Here is a 17,164-nt window from a genome sequence, read left to right on the forward strand (position 1 = left end):
ATTTGATACACCACAAATATGTATTTAATAAATTGAAAGCACGAAATTATGGAATGGGGGGCTGCGGGCGAAAATTAGATTTCTAAAAATTGCAAATCGAATTTCGATTCGTTTCTGTCGTTGTCGTCGGCCCGGGAAAGGTGTGTGTCCCCGAAAACATTTTGTTTGGATTTTTTAAGCAGATTTTTTTTTTTGCCGGAGTGATAACCTGTGTCCACACATTCTTGTGTGCATTTGAATTCAATTCCGGTATTCCATGTTATGTGCGGAGAGGTAGTCATAACGAGATTTATATTTATCATCACAGGCCATATTTTGCCTAATGTCTGCGATGAAAATCAGCCCATTTTCCGCACCACCCACGGCCGCCATGTGACCGGAAAAGGGATGCTAGGGGGTGAAAAAAAGTGCCCACAGTCCAGCCTCACCCAATCGGCACACAATTTCAATAAATATCGAAATAATTTCGAATCAAATCCTCAAATGGGATTCAATTTGTCTATGCTGGCTGTGGGGACGACCCCCTCTTGAAAAAGGCTTTCTTTTTCCAATTTTCCCCCTTCGGTGTGGCGTTGGGCCTGCTTATTATTCTGCCAGGAGAAAAGGGATCAGAATCGGATAAAACGACATATTTAGAAACAATAAAAATTGAAAACATCAACATAAAAGCCGTCGATAAAAAAAAGGTTGACCAATCCCCAAAAATGCTCTCAATCGCACACCGATTTCGAATGGCACCTTTCCACTTTGAGGCTACTTTTTCAATCACAAATGTTCATGTTATTCAGACATAACAAAAAAAGGAAAAGGGGCAAAAGGATTTGCAATAACACCTCGGGGCCAGCATAAAGTCCTGCGATGACCCTTTTTACCCCCATTGGACAAAAAAGAAGCAACTTGCAACATCTTTCGACCATGCAGCGGTGACCGAAAGTAGCAAAACTAATTCTTATGGCGTGTGATAATATTCAAATTGCACCGTGTGTTCGATTCGAAAGAGTCTCATATTATGCGATAAATTTGCGCACCCGATTTGAAACGACCAGTCTAGCTCTGAAACATATCAGAGAGTGGCTCGTTGAATTCATTTTTTCAACGGAAATGACCGCTTTATTAAAGATTGTGAATTTGATTTTTAATTCAGATGTTATTACATTTGTTATGTATTTCTGCATTTCAGTGCATAAGTTTCTTGGCCACGTTGTTAAATGATGATTAGGGCTAGTGATTTTTCGCGATTTCACGCAAGCCGCGTAATTTGTGAAATTTACCTTTGCCCGTGAAATCTGGTCAACACCGTGAAATGCCGCGTAATTTGAAAAATCACTTGAAAAATAGCTCCTCCAGTGTTAAAAAATTTAATTCTTGAATTAAAACAAACCACGAATAGAGCAATTTGAAAGCAGTTCAATTTAGAAAACAAATTCAGTTTTATAAACACAAAACAGTTTAAGCTATTTTATTTTTACATCTCTGTTAAATGTAGTAAAATAACGATGAATAAGTTGCATTGTGATTTGATTTTTTAGGTAGAAATTGTGTTTTTTATTTAATTTAAAAGTATAATACGTGTTAAAAAAATGCATTTTTTTGGTATTTTAAATATTTTATTTTTTTCTGTTATTATCAATATCGTCATCTGGGGCGAATCGGAAATAAAGTCTGAATAAGGACAGCACGTTTTAGAGTACACTCAAACCCCGATGGTTTGACACCAACTGTTGTCAAACGAACGGGGTCACTTTTTAGTTTGACGTCCCTTTTACACGGAATTCACACACACTACCAAACGTTTCTTTTGATGGTATGCGTGAGCACCGTGTAAAAAGTGACAGTTCGTCACTTTTTAGTTTGATTTTGACCAACCAACGGGGTACAAACTAAAAAAGTGTCAAACGAAAAAGTGACCAACCACCGGGGGTTGAGTGTATTTGAAAATTTGGAAATGGATGTACACATTTTGTTGCTTTGAATCTGGTCTACCCGAAATTGCTCAAAATATCTAAATATTAGGCTGCAACATTGTTAAAACAGCTGTCCCAATTCTCCCCACATGACGGTACCAAATGTGGCAAAAACTGTTATAAATGGAGCTTTGCCGAAACTTATTCGAAATAATTAAATACTATAAATCTACTTTCGGTGAATTAAGAATGGTTTTCGTTTTTGATATTAAAATTTTAAAGTCTTTCAGATGTAAAACTGGACAAAATTGAACTTATACAAAAATTGCAATGAATATTTTGTTTCAGGGGGAATATTTTATTTTTTGAACTATTGTTAATTCTCAAAGTAACTTTCTTCTACACAACAATTCTAAAATAACACATTTTTGCCTATATTTCAAGCAGATTTTTGAGTACCGTGAAACTGCCGTGAAATTTCAATGTTTTGTTATTGGCATGCCGCGAAATTTCCGTGAAAAATCACTAGCCCTAATGGTAGTAATGACACACTCGTCATTTTTTTCAGTTGATGTCAGTAGGGACCATCCATAAAACACGTGGACACTTTAGGGAGGGGGGGAAAAGATTTTATAGGCAATCAAACGTCAAAATTACCCCCCACTAGAGGGCGCTGAAACTTGGGGTGATGTTTTCATTATAACCTACAGCGAGTAAATTGGTTTGAAATTTGAAATTGTTTTATTTCATCATTTAATCGACATTGATCGAAAATTATACCATTTTCAGGTAAGAAATAAATAGCTTAATTGAAATAAACGAAAATATTTTTGTGAAGGCCGATTTAACCTGTTCATTATCTGGTTCGAAATAAGGGAATGTTTTCATTCCGCTAATAAGAGCGAGTAGATGAAAAAACAATAAATAAGATGAAATGAAATGAAAAAAAAAACAATAAATAAGATGAACAAGTTGAATCGTGTCCAATTGTTGCTCCAATGCTCCACTTTAAACATTCACAAATACTAAATTAAAATAGCAAAAAAGTGATTAGATCGAGGATTAGATTCAATATTGTTGGTACTATGTTATTCAATATCACCAAATCGACAGAAGTAAAAATTTAATAAAATTAAAATATATTACTCTCAGCCTCATAGAATCATCGAAATTTCCAAACTTGGCAAACTTATCGAACCATGCATGCAAATAAATTTTAATTTAAGCAATGGAATCTAACCAACATGCCATGCGAAACAACCAACGACACCAAATGAGCCTAAGCTGAGATGCGAAGAAGTGGTGATATTTTTAAAAAGTTTGCCCCAAACGACTTTCCGTAAAATATTTATACTTTGCTGCGGTTTTGGCAGCTTTTCCCCGTTGCTTGAATTTCCCCCCTTGGCACGCAAAGTGGAAGCTCGTTGAAATGTGTTTATAATTTAATTTTCTCCAAATTTTATTGCTTCCTGCTGGCACTGAATATCCGATTATTATGTTTGTGTTTCGCACGGGTCAAATCGTTGTCGTCGTCTTCATGCAGGATTTTGCCGCTCTCTCACATGCAAAAACTCGAAATCGTTACGAAAATATGTGGCGTCTAATGCATTCTTGATTCAGATTTACGGCGGAGCCCCTTGCTCGAAATGAGTACGCTTTTGGGTTTTGGAAAGTGGCGATATCGGTTACATACCGGTAAGTGGTGCCACGGTTGAATATTTGCCGTTAATTTCCAATTGAACTATTTTTATGTAACGGAGGAAAGAATTGGAAAAATCTTCACTTTATTTTAGAGTGATGGATCAAGTGAGTTCTAAATTAAGTTAACCCTCAAATGGCCCATTTTGCTTTCAACTAAAAACAAAATGGGGGCTATACATACAATTTTACAAATTATGTAAAAATCACTACCTTGGGAATCACTGCTAAAATCACTACCTTGGGAATTTTCTGATCGGTTTGGTGTCTTCGGCAAAGTTGTAGGTTTGAAGAAAAACAAATGTGGATCTCTAAAAAAATAAGCCAGATTTTTTTAAACTAAATTTCTAGCTAAAAACAGTTTTACTAACGTTGTTTGTTATAGAAAAAACGTAAAACTATGAGAAAAACTGCATTTTGCCAAAAAGTTAATTCCGTAGGCTTATAGTCCATAAAATTACCTATCTTTTGACCCAAAGGAGTATGGATGTTGGAGGCTGTTGTAAAAAGATATTAAGGTTTTGAAAAATCAATTTTTAACAGTAATTTGCAAAAGCTACACTGAAATAAATATCATAATTGATGCTATTAGTTTCACATATAGATTTTTGCAGAGTGCTTCTGCATTTGATCGGTATATGCGCTGCACATTCACATTAAAAGCACTGCATATACATGGATACAAATTCGAATAAGTTAACACTTATAGAAAGTATGCGTACTGCACATGAAAGTTATATGCTATGCTCACAGATTGAATGATTTGGCGATATGCACTTACACTTACACTTACAACTTGCATGCGCAGAAATCTTAATTTTTAATATTTTCTTCACTTGATTTTTAATAGTACTACATTTTAATTTTATTTGGTATTCCTTAAGTTGAATTGCTGTTAAAATTTTCTTTCAGCTTAAACAAAATGTTAAAAATACTTTTTTTGCAATTCCGTCGTGAAACTACTTACTTTTCCTGTCATTCTTGAACGACGAAATAGCCTACTTTTCTGTACCAAAAATAACAGAATCGAATAGCAACACTTTTCAAAATAAATGCTGAAAAGTTCTACTTTTCAGCACTGAAATGGGTGCTGAAAAGTTGAACTTTTCAGCACTTGTTTCGAAAAGTAACACTTTTCAAAAATTTTTTGATTTAAACGATTTATTGACAAAAAACATGAAAATTCGACTTAAAATTTCACTTAATGGGTGTTTTTCGAAATTGCAAAAAATGTTGTATGGAACTCGTTGCAAAACTTGATTTTTTCAGCACTCGTCGTATTTATCCAACTCGGTGAACCTCGTTGGATAAATGTACGACTCGTGCTGAAAAAATCCTCTTTTTGCAACTTGTTGCATAAACTACTATTTTGCAATTCCGTCGTGAAACTACTTACTTTTCCTGTCATTCTTGAACGACGAAATAGCCTACTTTTCTGTACCAAAAATAACAGAATCAAATAGCAACACTTTTCAAAATAAATGCTGAAAAGTTCTACTTTTCAGCACTGAAATGGGTGCTGAAAAGTTGAACTTTTCAGCACTTGTTTCGAAAAGTAACACTTTTCAACATTTTTTTGATTTAAACGATTTATTGACAAAATACATGAAAATTCGACTTAAAATTTCACTCAATGGGTGTTTTTCGAAATTGCAAAAAATGTTGTATGGAACTCGTTGCAAAACTTGATTTTTTCAGCACTCGTCGTATTTATCCAACTCGGTGAACCTCGTTGGATAAATGTACGACTCGTGCTGAAAAAATCCTCTTTTTGCAACTTGTTGCATAAACTACTATTATTATTTATTTTTACAATCATAAACATACATTAGCATAAATAATTGAAACACTAAAGCATTTTTCTCATCCCGAATCTGGCCACCTTGTCAAGAATCTGCTCGAAATCTCGCTGGTAGTCGAACCCGTTTGTGTGCATATCATCCTCGGACAGCGTCAGATGACCAGGAAGTACCGGGCCAGGTCCAGATCGCGGAGAAGGTTAGCCACCGTGTTACGATGCTCGAGCTGACGCTAAGCCAGGAGTGTAGTCAGGGCGATGGTTCGGGTCCGCTGCTCCCTGGCACTCATGTTTATAGTTATTTGACCGCGGCGTGTTGAAGAGTCGGGACCAAGGTCGGGACATTATCCGGATCGTCGACTTTTCGCCGTCTGCTAATTTCAATTGGTGCGACTGCAGCTTGTACTACTCAAAAGACAATCACGGCGGCCACGGTGGGTGGTGAAACTCGATTGTGGAACATCTCCCCGGGCGCCATCGTCCTGAATCCGATTCTTCGCGCGAGTTGACCGTTCAACCGAGGCCTGCGCCTCATCCGCCGCCAGTGCTTCTTTGTTATAAACACCAGCTCAACTTCCGTACTCACCAAGCCGACGGTCCCCTCTTCGACGGCGGAGGACGGTGGGTTTTCCCAGTTCCCAGAGTTCGCGGGACCGCGAGCGAGGTTCCCGGACGCCGGAGATTGTCGTTGAAGCTGGAAGAAAAGAAAAATATGAAATCTTGCCGTTCGAACAAGTATAACCCGAAATTAACGTTTGCTTACCTTTGCTAGAAGATTTAGTTAATCAGACCGACCGATTATGCACAAAAAGCTACTTTTGAAAAGAAAACTTAAAAAAAAACCGAGACCGCACGCGTTTTATTCCACTGTGGCCATCTTGTTCAATTATGCACGTTTAAGCACATCGCACACACTCGCATACGCGCACATCGAGCATGCACTCATAAATGTTGTGAGCATTGCATATATTTTTTATGAGTAAAAGCATACTGCAAAAATCTATAGTATTGCGCATATAAAACTTATATGCGATGCTTACAAGGGTTATTTGCGTAAACAATATTTTTTATCTAGCAGTTTGCAAGCTCGGTTATGTGCAGTGCGCATATAAAATCTAAGGCGACATTTATTCAAATTTATATGTCGAGCATATGAGGTTCAATATGAAAGCTCATAGATTTTATTACGCTGATTTGAGATACAGTTATATGCAGTCAATCATGATTTTAGTTTCAGTGTATGAGAAAAAGTCAAACCAATCTTTGATGTACATAGCACATTTTAAAGTGCTTCAAAAGATCTTTCGAATGCATCTTAGATAGTTGGAAATGATCAAGTTTTACGCAAATGGGAGCAATTTTATGATTTTTCATATTTTTTGGACCTCAAACTTCAATACCCGTTTTACCCCACTTTCCTTTGTCGTAGTGCAGCGATTCTCAACGGGGGTACCGGGCCTACTTGATTTACATGGCAGGGGGTACCAGCCTAGAAGAAGGTTGAGAAACACTGTCGTAGAGGGCTCATATTTGGCATGAGTTCATGGACAAATAAACACTGAAAGTTTCATCCAAATCGGAGCACCTCGATACGACCTCTAGAACAAACCGAGCAAAATCTACAAATACTGCCTTCTTAACACCTTTTTTTGGAAAAGTTCACCGTTTTCAGTTATAGCCACTTTAACTTAGATTTTCAGAAAATAATCATCATTTTAATTTTTTTCAATGGAGCTTTTTCCTAAAATCTTTTTTTTTAAGAACTGTCTAAGAAACGTTGAATTTTCAAATGCCTCAGAAAGTAATAATTCGATTTTTAATTTAAAAATTATTTACGGTTACGGTTTTCGTGCTCTTAAGTTGTACGATAAACTTTACCTTTTTTGATTTATATTTTTCTGCATGAGTTTCTAGAATTTTGTATCAGTACTAGATAAAATAATTCAATACTTTCTCGAACTCTTCTTCGAAAACAAGTAATGGCCTATCTACAATCACTTTACTTAGAAAATTGCAATTAGCTTTTATTAGCTTAAAAGCATTTGAATCAATGGAAATGATATGATCTTCTACAATAAAAAAAAACAAGCAAATTAGAAATTTTACGTATGGATAATTTCAAAATCTACGGTTAGTTAACGTTACTATATCATAGGTAAACAAACAACTCCATAGCAACGTTTCTAAGTAAAAACGGAATCGACCTAACACCTTATAATGTGGCCCTCTTAAACCTTGCGGTCTCATCAAAGGATCCACAGGCGTGTATCGTCCTTTTTGCGACAAGACTCCACATGTGAAGGTATGGTACGGGGAGAGGGCACCAAATACCTATATTAACACTTAGAATTTTTGCGTCTGCCTCGGGATTCAAACCTGCGACCTCAGGATTGTGAGTCCAGTGCGCGGTCCGATTGATCCACAGGCAGGCAGACAAGTTTTCTCGAGAGTTTTCTAAATTGATTGTCGATAACCGCACTAAGTTACATATCGACGTCGTCGTGCTATCTTGTCGCACCCGCCATTTCGACATTCCGAGAAAAACGCGTTTTAATGTTTGACCTTGAATAAACAAAAACTAGAGCACGCAATGTAAACAATAACAAACACGTTTTGTTTGGCTGACCATTCTATGCATTGTCCCGAAGTTTGGTTGAAGTTGGTTACTGGAGTCCCGAGTTATAATTACAAATGTTTACGGTAGTCTAACTTGTACGTGCGTCAAACGCGTTCTGACCTAGAATCCCTTTGGCCAATTGTCGCACTTACGTCAATTTTCATGGATTGACAAGATAGCACGACAAGATTGAAACTACTTTCATATATGTAAAGTGACAAAAAAAATTCGGAGCCTTTTTTTGGTTTTCATTGAATATCTCAGGATTGAAATCGAATTTTGGGGATCTGTAAAGGTCAAAAGATGAGGCATTGTGAGTACAGATTGTAGAGGCAAACAGATTAGCCAATGTTTGACAGATCCAAACGCGCTGGACACCAACCGCCCTTTACGCCCAGCAAAACTGGCAGTGTTGCAAGCGCAAAACATACGTTGCCAGAGTCGATTTCTTTGCATCGACCAATCTGTCTCCCTTGACAATCTGTAATTGTGAGCTGCAAAAAATGGCTTTCTTAACTCAATTTGGCCCAAAATGTCCGTACGACAAGTTAGCACGACGGCGACGATATTATGCAACCTATCTAGTCTACGCAACTTAATTATTCTGAGTAAATTGGTTATAGATAGCCCATAACTTTCTGCAATTCCGTCTTGGAACTAGTACGTAATTTTCCTGTCATTATCGAACAACGAATACTTTTCTCTACCAAAATAACTGAATTGAAAAGTTATACTTTTCGATACAAGGGCTGAAAAGTTGATCTTTTTGGTACTTGTATCAAAAAGTAATAATTTTTCATATTGTTTTGATTTGGATAAATGTACGACTCGTGCTGAAAAAATCTTCTTTATGCAACTTGTTGCATACACTAATATTTTAGATAATTTTTCAAAACATAGACTGAATGAAATATAGAAAATATTGTAATCATATGCTTTGTCCGGGAACTTTTGGTGGAAATTGAATTGTTTCTAGAATATCGAAAAATCTTTGGAAAAATCTAAACTAACTAACATTCTAACTTTGGCAATAGTTGCAAGGAAGAGAAGAATTAAGATTTTTAAGCAAACTTTTGATGGTTGTAAAATATTGTTTAGATTGAAATAAAAACAATTGTTCATATTATTTTATCAAATTTTAGAAAATAATTCTAAATATTCTTTAAAATCCGTAAACTCTTGGGTTGCCAATCCATGTATTTATTCAAATGTTTGAAACCAAATTACTCGTCTCACGGTATTCGTCCAGAGCTAGGAAAAACAAGATCGTCACTTTTGCGGTTCTGGCTTCAGTCTTTTGGCCAATGGGGTGCAAAATGCAAATACAGGACGACATCCTTTCTAGTTAATTGTTTGAAATTTGCCAATTTTCTTCCAACTAAAAGTGCCTGGTCCGGCTGTGGTTGTTTACTTGGCGACTTTTGCCACAAAACCAAGTTGTTAGCTAGTTTTCCCGGTTTCAGCTTGAAACGGAGATTTATTCCCACTTTACCAACCAGCTAAAAATCTCTGCCTTTCGCGCCATGTTACGCGCTCTTTCGCTGGCTCGGTGCACGTGGCGGCCACGTGGCACGCCAGTAATGTTTGCCGACATTGTCGCGTGGTGAGGGGGCGCGAACACGTGGTGGGTGGCCTCTATTGGATAGGCTCGATTAGATTGTTGAGGGTGCGATTAAGATTTACGTCGCCCGAATGTCGACATTCGTGTTGAGGCGGTGTGTTTACAAGGCGTTTACACAGTAATTATCCTATTAAAATGCAATACCGCGGAAAGGGTTTACACCAAAGTTTACACGCGCAATGAAATCTGTTTTGGGGCGCGAAATGTTTTGCTCGCAATAAAAAGCGTGAGAAGTGCGTTTGCATTGGTTTAAATGCTGCAAACAAGAGCTGGATGCAAATGAGGTGTCGTTTTAATTAAGAACGGAATCTTAAGATACATGTAGAAAATCTCAAAATTTCATATTACAGAGAATTTATAAAATCCACTGAAAAGATGATTTCCAATTTCCAGTCACTCCTGATTGCTTGAATGTTCATGAAGATATTTTATAATTAATGTGAGTATCAATCGATTTATGCTTGAAAATTTACCATGCGCAAAGCTAACTGTCTAATTTTCTGAGCGTTTTGCTAGAAACACCGAGTTGAATTATGGGTGCCACAATATCTCGAGATTGGATGGACCAAATTGGCTGAAATTTAGAGTGAAGGCTCTCAAGACAAAGCTGTTTTTGTAATTTTGTTTTTTCTAGATTTAAACACAAAACCTGGCAATTTTAAATGATATTTTTTTAATATTTCTATTTAGTTTAATAAAAAAATTTAAATCGGCCTTCGTCATGCACATGGGACCGGTTTATCAAGACTTCACCGAAAGTTTGAGCCGATTTGGTAAAAGCAGTGCACAGTGATCCAGATCGCAAAATTAAGCCTGTTTCGAAATATTGTGCAGTTCTGAAGCTTTGGTATCTTCAGAAAAGTTGTTGCAAATGAAAGGGGGCAACTTTGGGCTCGGTTGAAAATTCGGGTCGTTCACGATTAAACAGAAAAAAAATGATGATAATTTTCATCAGGAAATGGTGACAGATTTTGTGTCAAAAAAAAATGATTAATTTTACCCCAGAAAATTATGAATTTTTATCAGTTTTTGATGAATATTCATCAGTTTCACATTTTTACACATTTTTTTATGTAATATTAATCAAAAAAAGAGGTAATATTGAACCAACCAAATTTTCAACATTCCAAAATTCAACTTTTTTTTCTGTGTAGGGTGTTTTCGAAAATCTAACTTTTCAGGATTTATTTTGGGATTTTATTGTCTTCTGGAAAGTTTTTGGACTTGTTCAAGACACCAAAATTTTATCTCGCAATTAAAATTAAAAGTGAGTAATTCTCTACGAAATCCGTCTTTTTTCTTTAATTTTAATTTTGGTATTTTTTAATCCGGCTGTAACAGCTTCACAGAAAAAAAAAAAAAAGTTGAATTTTGGAATGTTGAAAATTTGGTAGGTTGAATATTACCTCTTTATTTGTGTAATATAACATAAAAAATGTGTAAAAATGTGAACCTGATGAATATTCATCAAGAACTGATGAAAATTCATCATTTTCTGTGTTAAAATTTATCATTTATTTTGCCACAAAATCTGTCACCATTTCTTGATGAATATTACCATCATTTTTTTTTTCTGTGTTCACATACAAAAATGATGTATGAAAATTTCAAAAATCTGTATCTCTTGAAGGAATTTTTTGATCGATTTGGTGTCTTCGGCAAAGTTGTAGGTATGGATAAGGACTACACTGAAAAAAAATGATACACGGTAAAAAAATGTTGGTGATTTTTAATTTCACTTTTTGTCACTAAAACATGAATTGCAAAAATTCTGATATGTTTTAGGGGACATCAATTGCCAACTTTCCAGAAATTTCCAGAACGAGCAAAAAATCTTTTACCGAGTTATGAATTATTGAATCAATACTGATTTTTTTTTAAATCGAAATATTGGTCGCAAAATTTTTTTCAACTTCATTTTTCGATGTAAAATTTAATTTGCAATCAAAAAGTACTTTAGTGAAATTTTGATAAAGTGGACCGTTTTCAAGTTATAGCCATTTTTGAGTAACTTTTTTGAAAATAATCGCAGTTATTCATTTTTTTAATTAGTGCCCATGTTTGCCCACTTTTGAAAAAAATATGTTTGAAAAGCTTAGAAAATTCTCTATATTTTGCTTTTTTGAATTTTGTTGATACGACCCATAGGCGTCATCCATAAAGTATGTCACGCTCTAGGGGGGGAGGGGGGGTCTGAGAAAGTGTGACATTGCGTGTTATAAGTATAGGGAAAGCGTGACAAAGGGGGAGGAGGGGGGTAAATTTTGGCTGATTTTAGCGTGACGTACTTTATGGATGAAGCCATAGTTGCTGAGATATTACCATGCAAAGCATTAAAAATAGGAAATTTGATGTTTTCTAAGTCTCACCCAAACAACCCACCATTTTCTAATATCGATATTTCAGCAAGTAATGGTCCGATTTTCAATGTTGAAATATGAAACATTCGTGAAATTTTCCTATCTTTTGAAAACAATATATTTCTTGTTAATCAAGACTAACATTTCAAAAGGAAGGATATTGAATTTTTGGCCCTTTTGAAAGTGTGATTGCCTCTCACCCAGTCGGCCTGGGTTCGATCCCAGACGGTCCCGGTGGCATTTTTCGAGACGAGATTTGTCTGATCACGCCTTCCATCGGACGGGAAGTAAATGTTGGCCCGGACTAACCTAAAAAGGTTAGGTCGTTTGTCCAGGTGTAGGAGTCGTCTCCCTGGGTCCCGACTCAATGGAGTCGCTGGTAGGCAGTTGGACTAACAATCCAAAGGTCATCAGTTCGAATCCCGGGGTGGATGGAAGCTAAGGTGTAAAAAGAGGTTTGCAATTGAGCAGTTCTCTACGGAATCGGTCTTTTTTCTTTAATTTTAATTTTTGTATTTTTTAATCCGGCTGAAACTTTTTTGGTGCCTTCGGTATGCCCAAAGAAGCCATTTTGCATAATTAGTTTGTCCATATAATTTTCCATACAAATTTGGCAGCTGTCCATACAAAAATGATATGTAAAAATTCAAAAATCTATATCTTTTGAAGGAATTTTTTGATCGATTTGGTGTCTTCGGCAAAGTTGTAGGTATGGATATGGACTACACTGAAAAAAATGATACACGGTAAAAAAAAATTTGGTGATTTTTTATTTAACTTTTTGTCACTAAAACTTGATTTGCAAAAAAACACTATTTTTAGAAATTTCCAGAATGGGCAAAAAATCTCTGACCGAGTTATGATTTTTTTGAATCAATACAGATTTTTTCAAAAAATCGAAATAATGGTCGCAAAAAATTTTCAACTTCATTTTTCGATGTAAAATCGAATTTGCAATCAAAAAGTACTTTAGTGAATTTTTGATAAAGTGCACCGTTTTCAAGTTATAACCATTTTTAGGTAACTTTTTTGAAAATAGTCGCAGTTTTTCATTTTTTTTAAATTAGTGCCCATGTTTGCCCACCTTTGAAAAAAATATTTTTGAAAAGCTGAGAAAATTCTCTATATTTTGCTTAACTGAACTTTGTTGATACGACCCATAGTTGCTGAGATATTGCCATGCAAAGGTTAAAAAACAGGAAAATTCATGTTTTCTAAGTCTCACCCAAACAACCCAATAGTTTCTTATGTCGATATCGCAGCAACTATAAATCCGATTTACAATGTTAAAACATGAAACATTCGTGAAATTTTCCGATCTTTTCGAAAAAAATATTTAAATTTTTTTTAAATCAAGCCTAACATTTCAAATGGGCGTAATATTGAATGTTTGGCCCGTTCGAAATGTAGTGTTTTTTTGCAAATCAAGTTTTAGTGACAAAAAGTTAAATAAAAAATCACCAAATTTTTTTTACCGTGTATCATTTTTTTTTCAGTGTAGTCCATATCCATACCTACAACTTTGCCGAAGACACCAAATCGATCAAAAAATTCCTTCAAAAGATACAGATTTTTGAATTTTCACATATCATTTTTGTATGGACAGCTGCCAAATTTGTATGGAAAATTATATGGACAAACTAATGATGCAAAATGGCTTCTTTGGGCATACCAAAGGCACCAAAAAAGTTTCAGCCGGATTAAAAAATACAAAAAAAAATCGAATTAACGAAATCTCAGAGAATTGCTCAATTGCCTCAACAATCAAGCCTTCGAACACCAAGTTTCGAGTAGGAATCTCGCAATCGAGAACGCCAAGGCAATGCTGTAGAGCGAATAATTTGATTTGAAATGTTAGTCTTGATTTAAAAGTATTTGTATTTCTATAATTATATGGACAAACTAATAATGCAAAATGGCTTCTTTGGGCATACCGAAGGCACCAACAAAGTTTCAGCCGAATTAAAAAATACAAAAAAAATCGAATGACCGAAATCTCAGAGTATAGAAATTGAAATCACAAGCCATGGTTTGAATGAAAAACGTGTTTTAACGTGCATTTTACACCTTCACGGCATGGCGGAAAGCAGTTATTATTGAAATTGAATGTACCTAGAATGTTTTTTCATGAAAAGGTAGCTTAGGTGGTCCCTTTTCAATATCTGTGACTTCGAAAATATTTCACCGAGGGATTTTCGATTTTTTCCATTTTCAGTTTTTTAACTATATAAATGGAGACGCACGGTACTTTTGGTTACTTTGCGGTTGCACAACACCTCCCAAATGCTTTTAAATGCAATGGATACTGGTCAAAGGGGTCGTCCATGAAATATTCCACAATATTTAAGGCACTAACCACCTTTACAACCCCCCTCCCTAATTAATTTAACAAAGATAAACTGCCGTTCTACGCATAATTGTCCCATGTTCGAAAAAGTGCAACTGAGAAAAACGCGATTGAAATTTTTCGATCGATTTCTGTGTTTCTACGCATAATTGTCCCGTGGGTTCCTATTTGCCCTATGTGTCCCTAATCGCCCCAGTTAGCAGTGTATCACTGTTTTTTGTGATCCTCTTGCTAAACAACAGGTAAACACGACATAATGCTTCATAAAACTATTGATTCCGTATGAGAAAATACTTGGTGGGACAATTATGCGTAGAAGTTTAACGATGGGACAAACAGACTTGATGTTGTTTTCAATGAGTTTCCGAACAAAGTACCAGATTTTATGTGTTTTTCTTAAAGTATACGACAAACTAAACATAAAAATGTTAAAAAGTCAAAATCGTCCAAAAATGACATGGGACAATTATGCGTAGAACGGCAGTAAAGCAGTGCAAAGACTATTAACTAACCATCCAGGACTGAGCTTATTCCATGTCTGATACAAATTTAACTTTCACATAATTTCGCTTTCGGTTAGCACGGCCAATTTGAACAACAAGCATTGAAAAAAACGTATTTCTGTACTTCATTTATTGGCTGTTTTTATTTGAATTCAACCGATGTAGAGTAAGTACAAGTCTCGGATGACTTTTCAAAAAGCCGTAAGAGCCACCATGACCTCTGACACTAGTTTTCGTTTTTCTCCAAAATTAAACGAAATTTCATTTATCTTTAGTTTGGGGCACTTGAAGGACGTGTAGATGAACAATCTCAAACATTTTTGATATTGGTTTTTCGTAAGTAGGTCGAATACCGATGCAAAAAGGACTTTGTTTACCAATGGCTCTTACGGCTTTTTGAAAACTAATCCGAGAAGTAAGAGTTACATTATCATGAAACAATCAGATTTCTTCACTCGTCATCATCTTCCTCATCATCCTCGTCGTCGGACCTGGCACGCGGCCGCTTGACATGAATGTTCCGGGCGGACTCGATACGAACGAGCGCAGCCTCCGTAAAGGGATAGTCGGCTTCCAGTTCCTCGAGGGCCCGGCAGTGCTGAATGATGTGGTTAGCGGAATAATCCGTCAGGTAGCGCATACGAAGCAGGGACAACTTCTTGAGGTGTTTCAACATTTTGCAAATCTTACGCATTGTTCCGTTGTCCAGATATCTGAGATAAACCAGGGTCAGCTCTTCCAGGTTGAAGCTGTGGGCAAGCAGCGAGAACCAGCTGTTCGGATGGCAGTTTAGGTCATCGAGGATCAGTAAGGTCAGGTTGGGGAGACTGGCGGTGACAGCTTCGCAATAGCCCAGTTTGCAGTTGTTCAGACGCATTTGCCTCAGTCTCGGAGATCGTTGCAGGTACTGGAAGAGGTCTTCCGTCTCGATTGTTTCCAACACGAACCGCTCCAAGCTTGGAGATGTGTAGTTTCGAAAACTAATCAGGTCGTAGCATCCGGAGATTTCGAGGTACTCCAACCTCGGCATGGTTTCCAGAAATGACGCCACCATCTGGTTGCGAACGGTCAACGTAAAGGTCTTCAACCTGGGCAGCAATCGACCCGTTTCGCGGAGAACCTGCGAGTTTAAAGATTGTCACGTAATGTGGGTATGCATTGGGGGGTTGGGATGTAGTACGATCTTACATGGATGCAGTTGCTTGACATCTTCAGATTCTCGAGTAGCGGCTGGTTTCGGCACAACTTAGTCCACGTTGCCAGGTCGTCGCGTAGCACATCCACGTCGAGACCTAACATTTTCAGTCGCAGCTGTTGTAGTTCGCTGAGTTCGTCCAGAACGTTGGGGTAACTTTGAAGTGTAAGGTACTGCAGACTATTCTGTAGCGTTCGGATCGACTGCAGTATGTTCGTCGGCATGCTGTTGTTTTTCAGTCTGAGATCCTCCAACCGGGGAAACACGCGCTCGAATCCGTCCAGAATGTTGCGCGAGTTGTCCTCAAAACCAACGCAGCACACCACCAACAGTGTCAAACGGTCCAACTGGAAGTCTGGTTCAGCCGTCCCAGAAAGCTTAGCACCGTACAGAACCAATCGCCGAAGATTCGGTGCCCGTCGCAACATCCCGTACAAAACATCAACCGTCATTGTGCAGTACATCAGCTGCAACTCTTTCAGGCACTGGGCAAACTCCGGCCACCAGTGATCACACGACACGATCGTGAACTTGCGCACCACCAGTTGAGTGACCAACGGCGGCAGGTTGGCCGGAACGTAGTGCTGGTCCATCTGCCGATTCAGTCTCGATGCATCAATCCGGACGTCGCACCGATCCATCAGCGACGAGCTGCCGGAAATGACTGCGTTCCAGTGGTGGCAAATCAAACGCAACCGCGGCAACTGCCAGGCGGGAATAAACCGGAAGATGTGCTCCCAGATTTCCGGCGGAAATTGGGGTTCCGCGGCGGGTCCCGAGAACCTGGGACGCTTGGCAGCGCGGGAAGGCTGTTGGCGGCTTGGGGCGACGGTCGTTTTGAGACGATTTCCGGCGCCGGAAGAGCTCATTTTGTTCACTTTATTTTTCTGTTACAGAAATCCGAATCTGCTCACAAAATTGCGCGCTGTCAATTACACGTAAAAATGATACTTGCTTAAGTTCACAAAAAAAACTCAACGCAAAGCACCCAAATTAGACGTTGAGTGAGTAGTACCCAATTTATACTTGTGTTTTACGCAAGAATTCTGTTTCGACGGTTTTGACGTGTAACCAAAAACGCGCGCGAAACTTTGAGTCGACGCACTCATTTTTCGCACATT

At 37.4% G+C, this 17,164-nt stretch overlaps 1 protein-coding gene across 1 annotated transcript; it reads right to left on the minus strand.

Annotated features, from left to right (window-relative positions):
* Positions 1 to 15,288: 15,288 nt before the first annotated feature.
* On the minus strand, positions 15,289 to 16,960 carry LOC120425653 (uncharacterized). The gene is made up of 2 exons (XM_039590234.2): positions 16,037 to 16,960; positions 15,289 to 15,968 (listed from the first exon to the last, which is right to left on the minus strand). The coding sequence occupies exons 1-2, from the start codon at positions 16,910 to 16,912 to the stop codon at positions 15,300 to 15,302; spliced, it is 1,545 nt and encodes a 514-aa protein (XP_039446168.1). The 5' UTR covers positions 16,913 to 16,960; the 3' UTR covers positions 15,289 to 15,299.
* Between the last annotated feature and the right edge of the window lie 204 nt (positions 16,961 to 17,164).

Source organism: Culex pipiens, chromosome 3 (genome assembly GCF_016801865.2).
Source record: "Culex pipiens pallens isolate TS chromosome 3, TS_CPP_V2, whole genome shotgun sequence".
Lineage (NCBI taxonomy): Eukaryota > Metazoa > Arthropoda > Insecta > Diptera > Culicidae > Culex > Culex pipiens.

Bases quoted from the DNA above. Each gene is read 5' to 3' on its own strand.
- LOC120425653 (XM_039590234.2), bottom strand. From the start codon at position 16,912: ATGAGCTCTTCCGGCGCCGGAAATCGTCTCAAAACGACCGTCGCCCCA. The intron at 15,969-16,036 runs GTAAGATCGTAC...TTAAACTCGCAG, and splicing joins TGTCAAGCAACTGCATCCAT to GTTCTCCGCGAAACGGGTCG.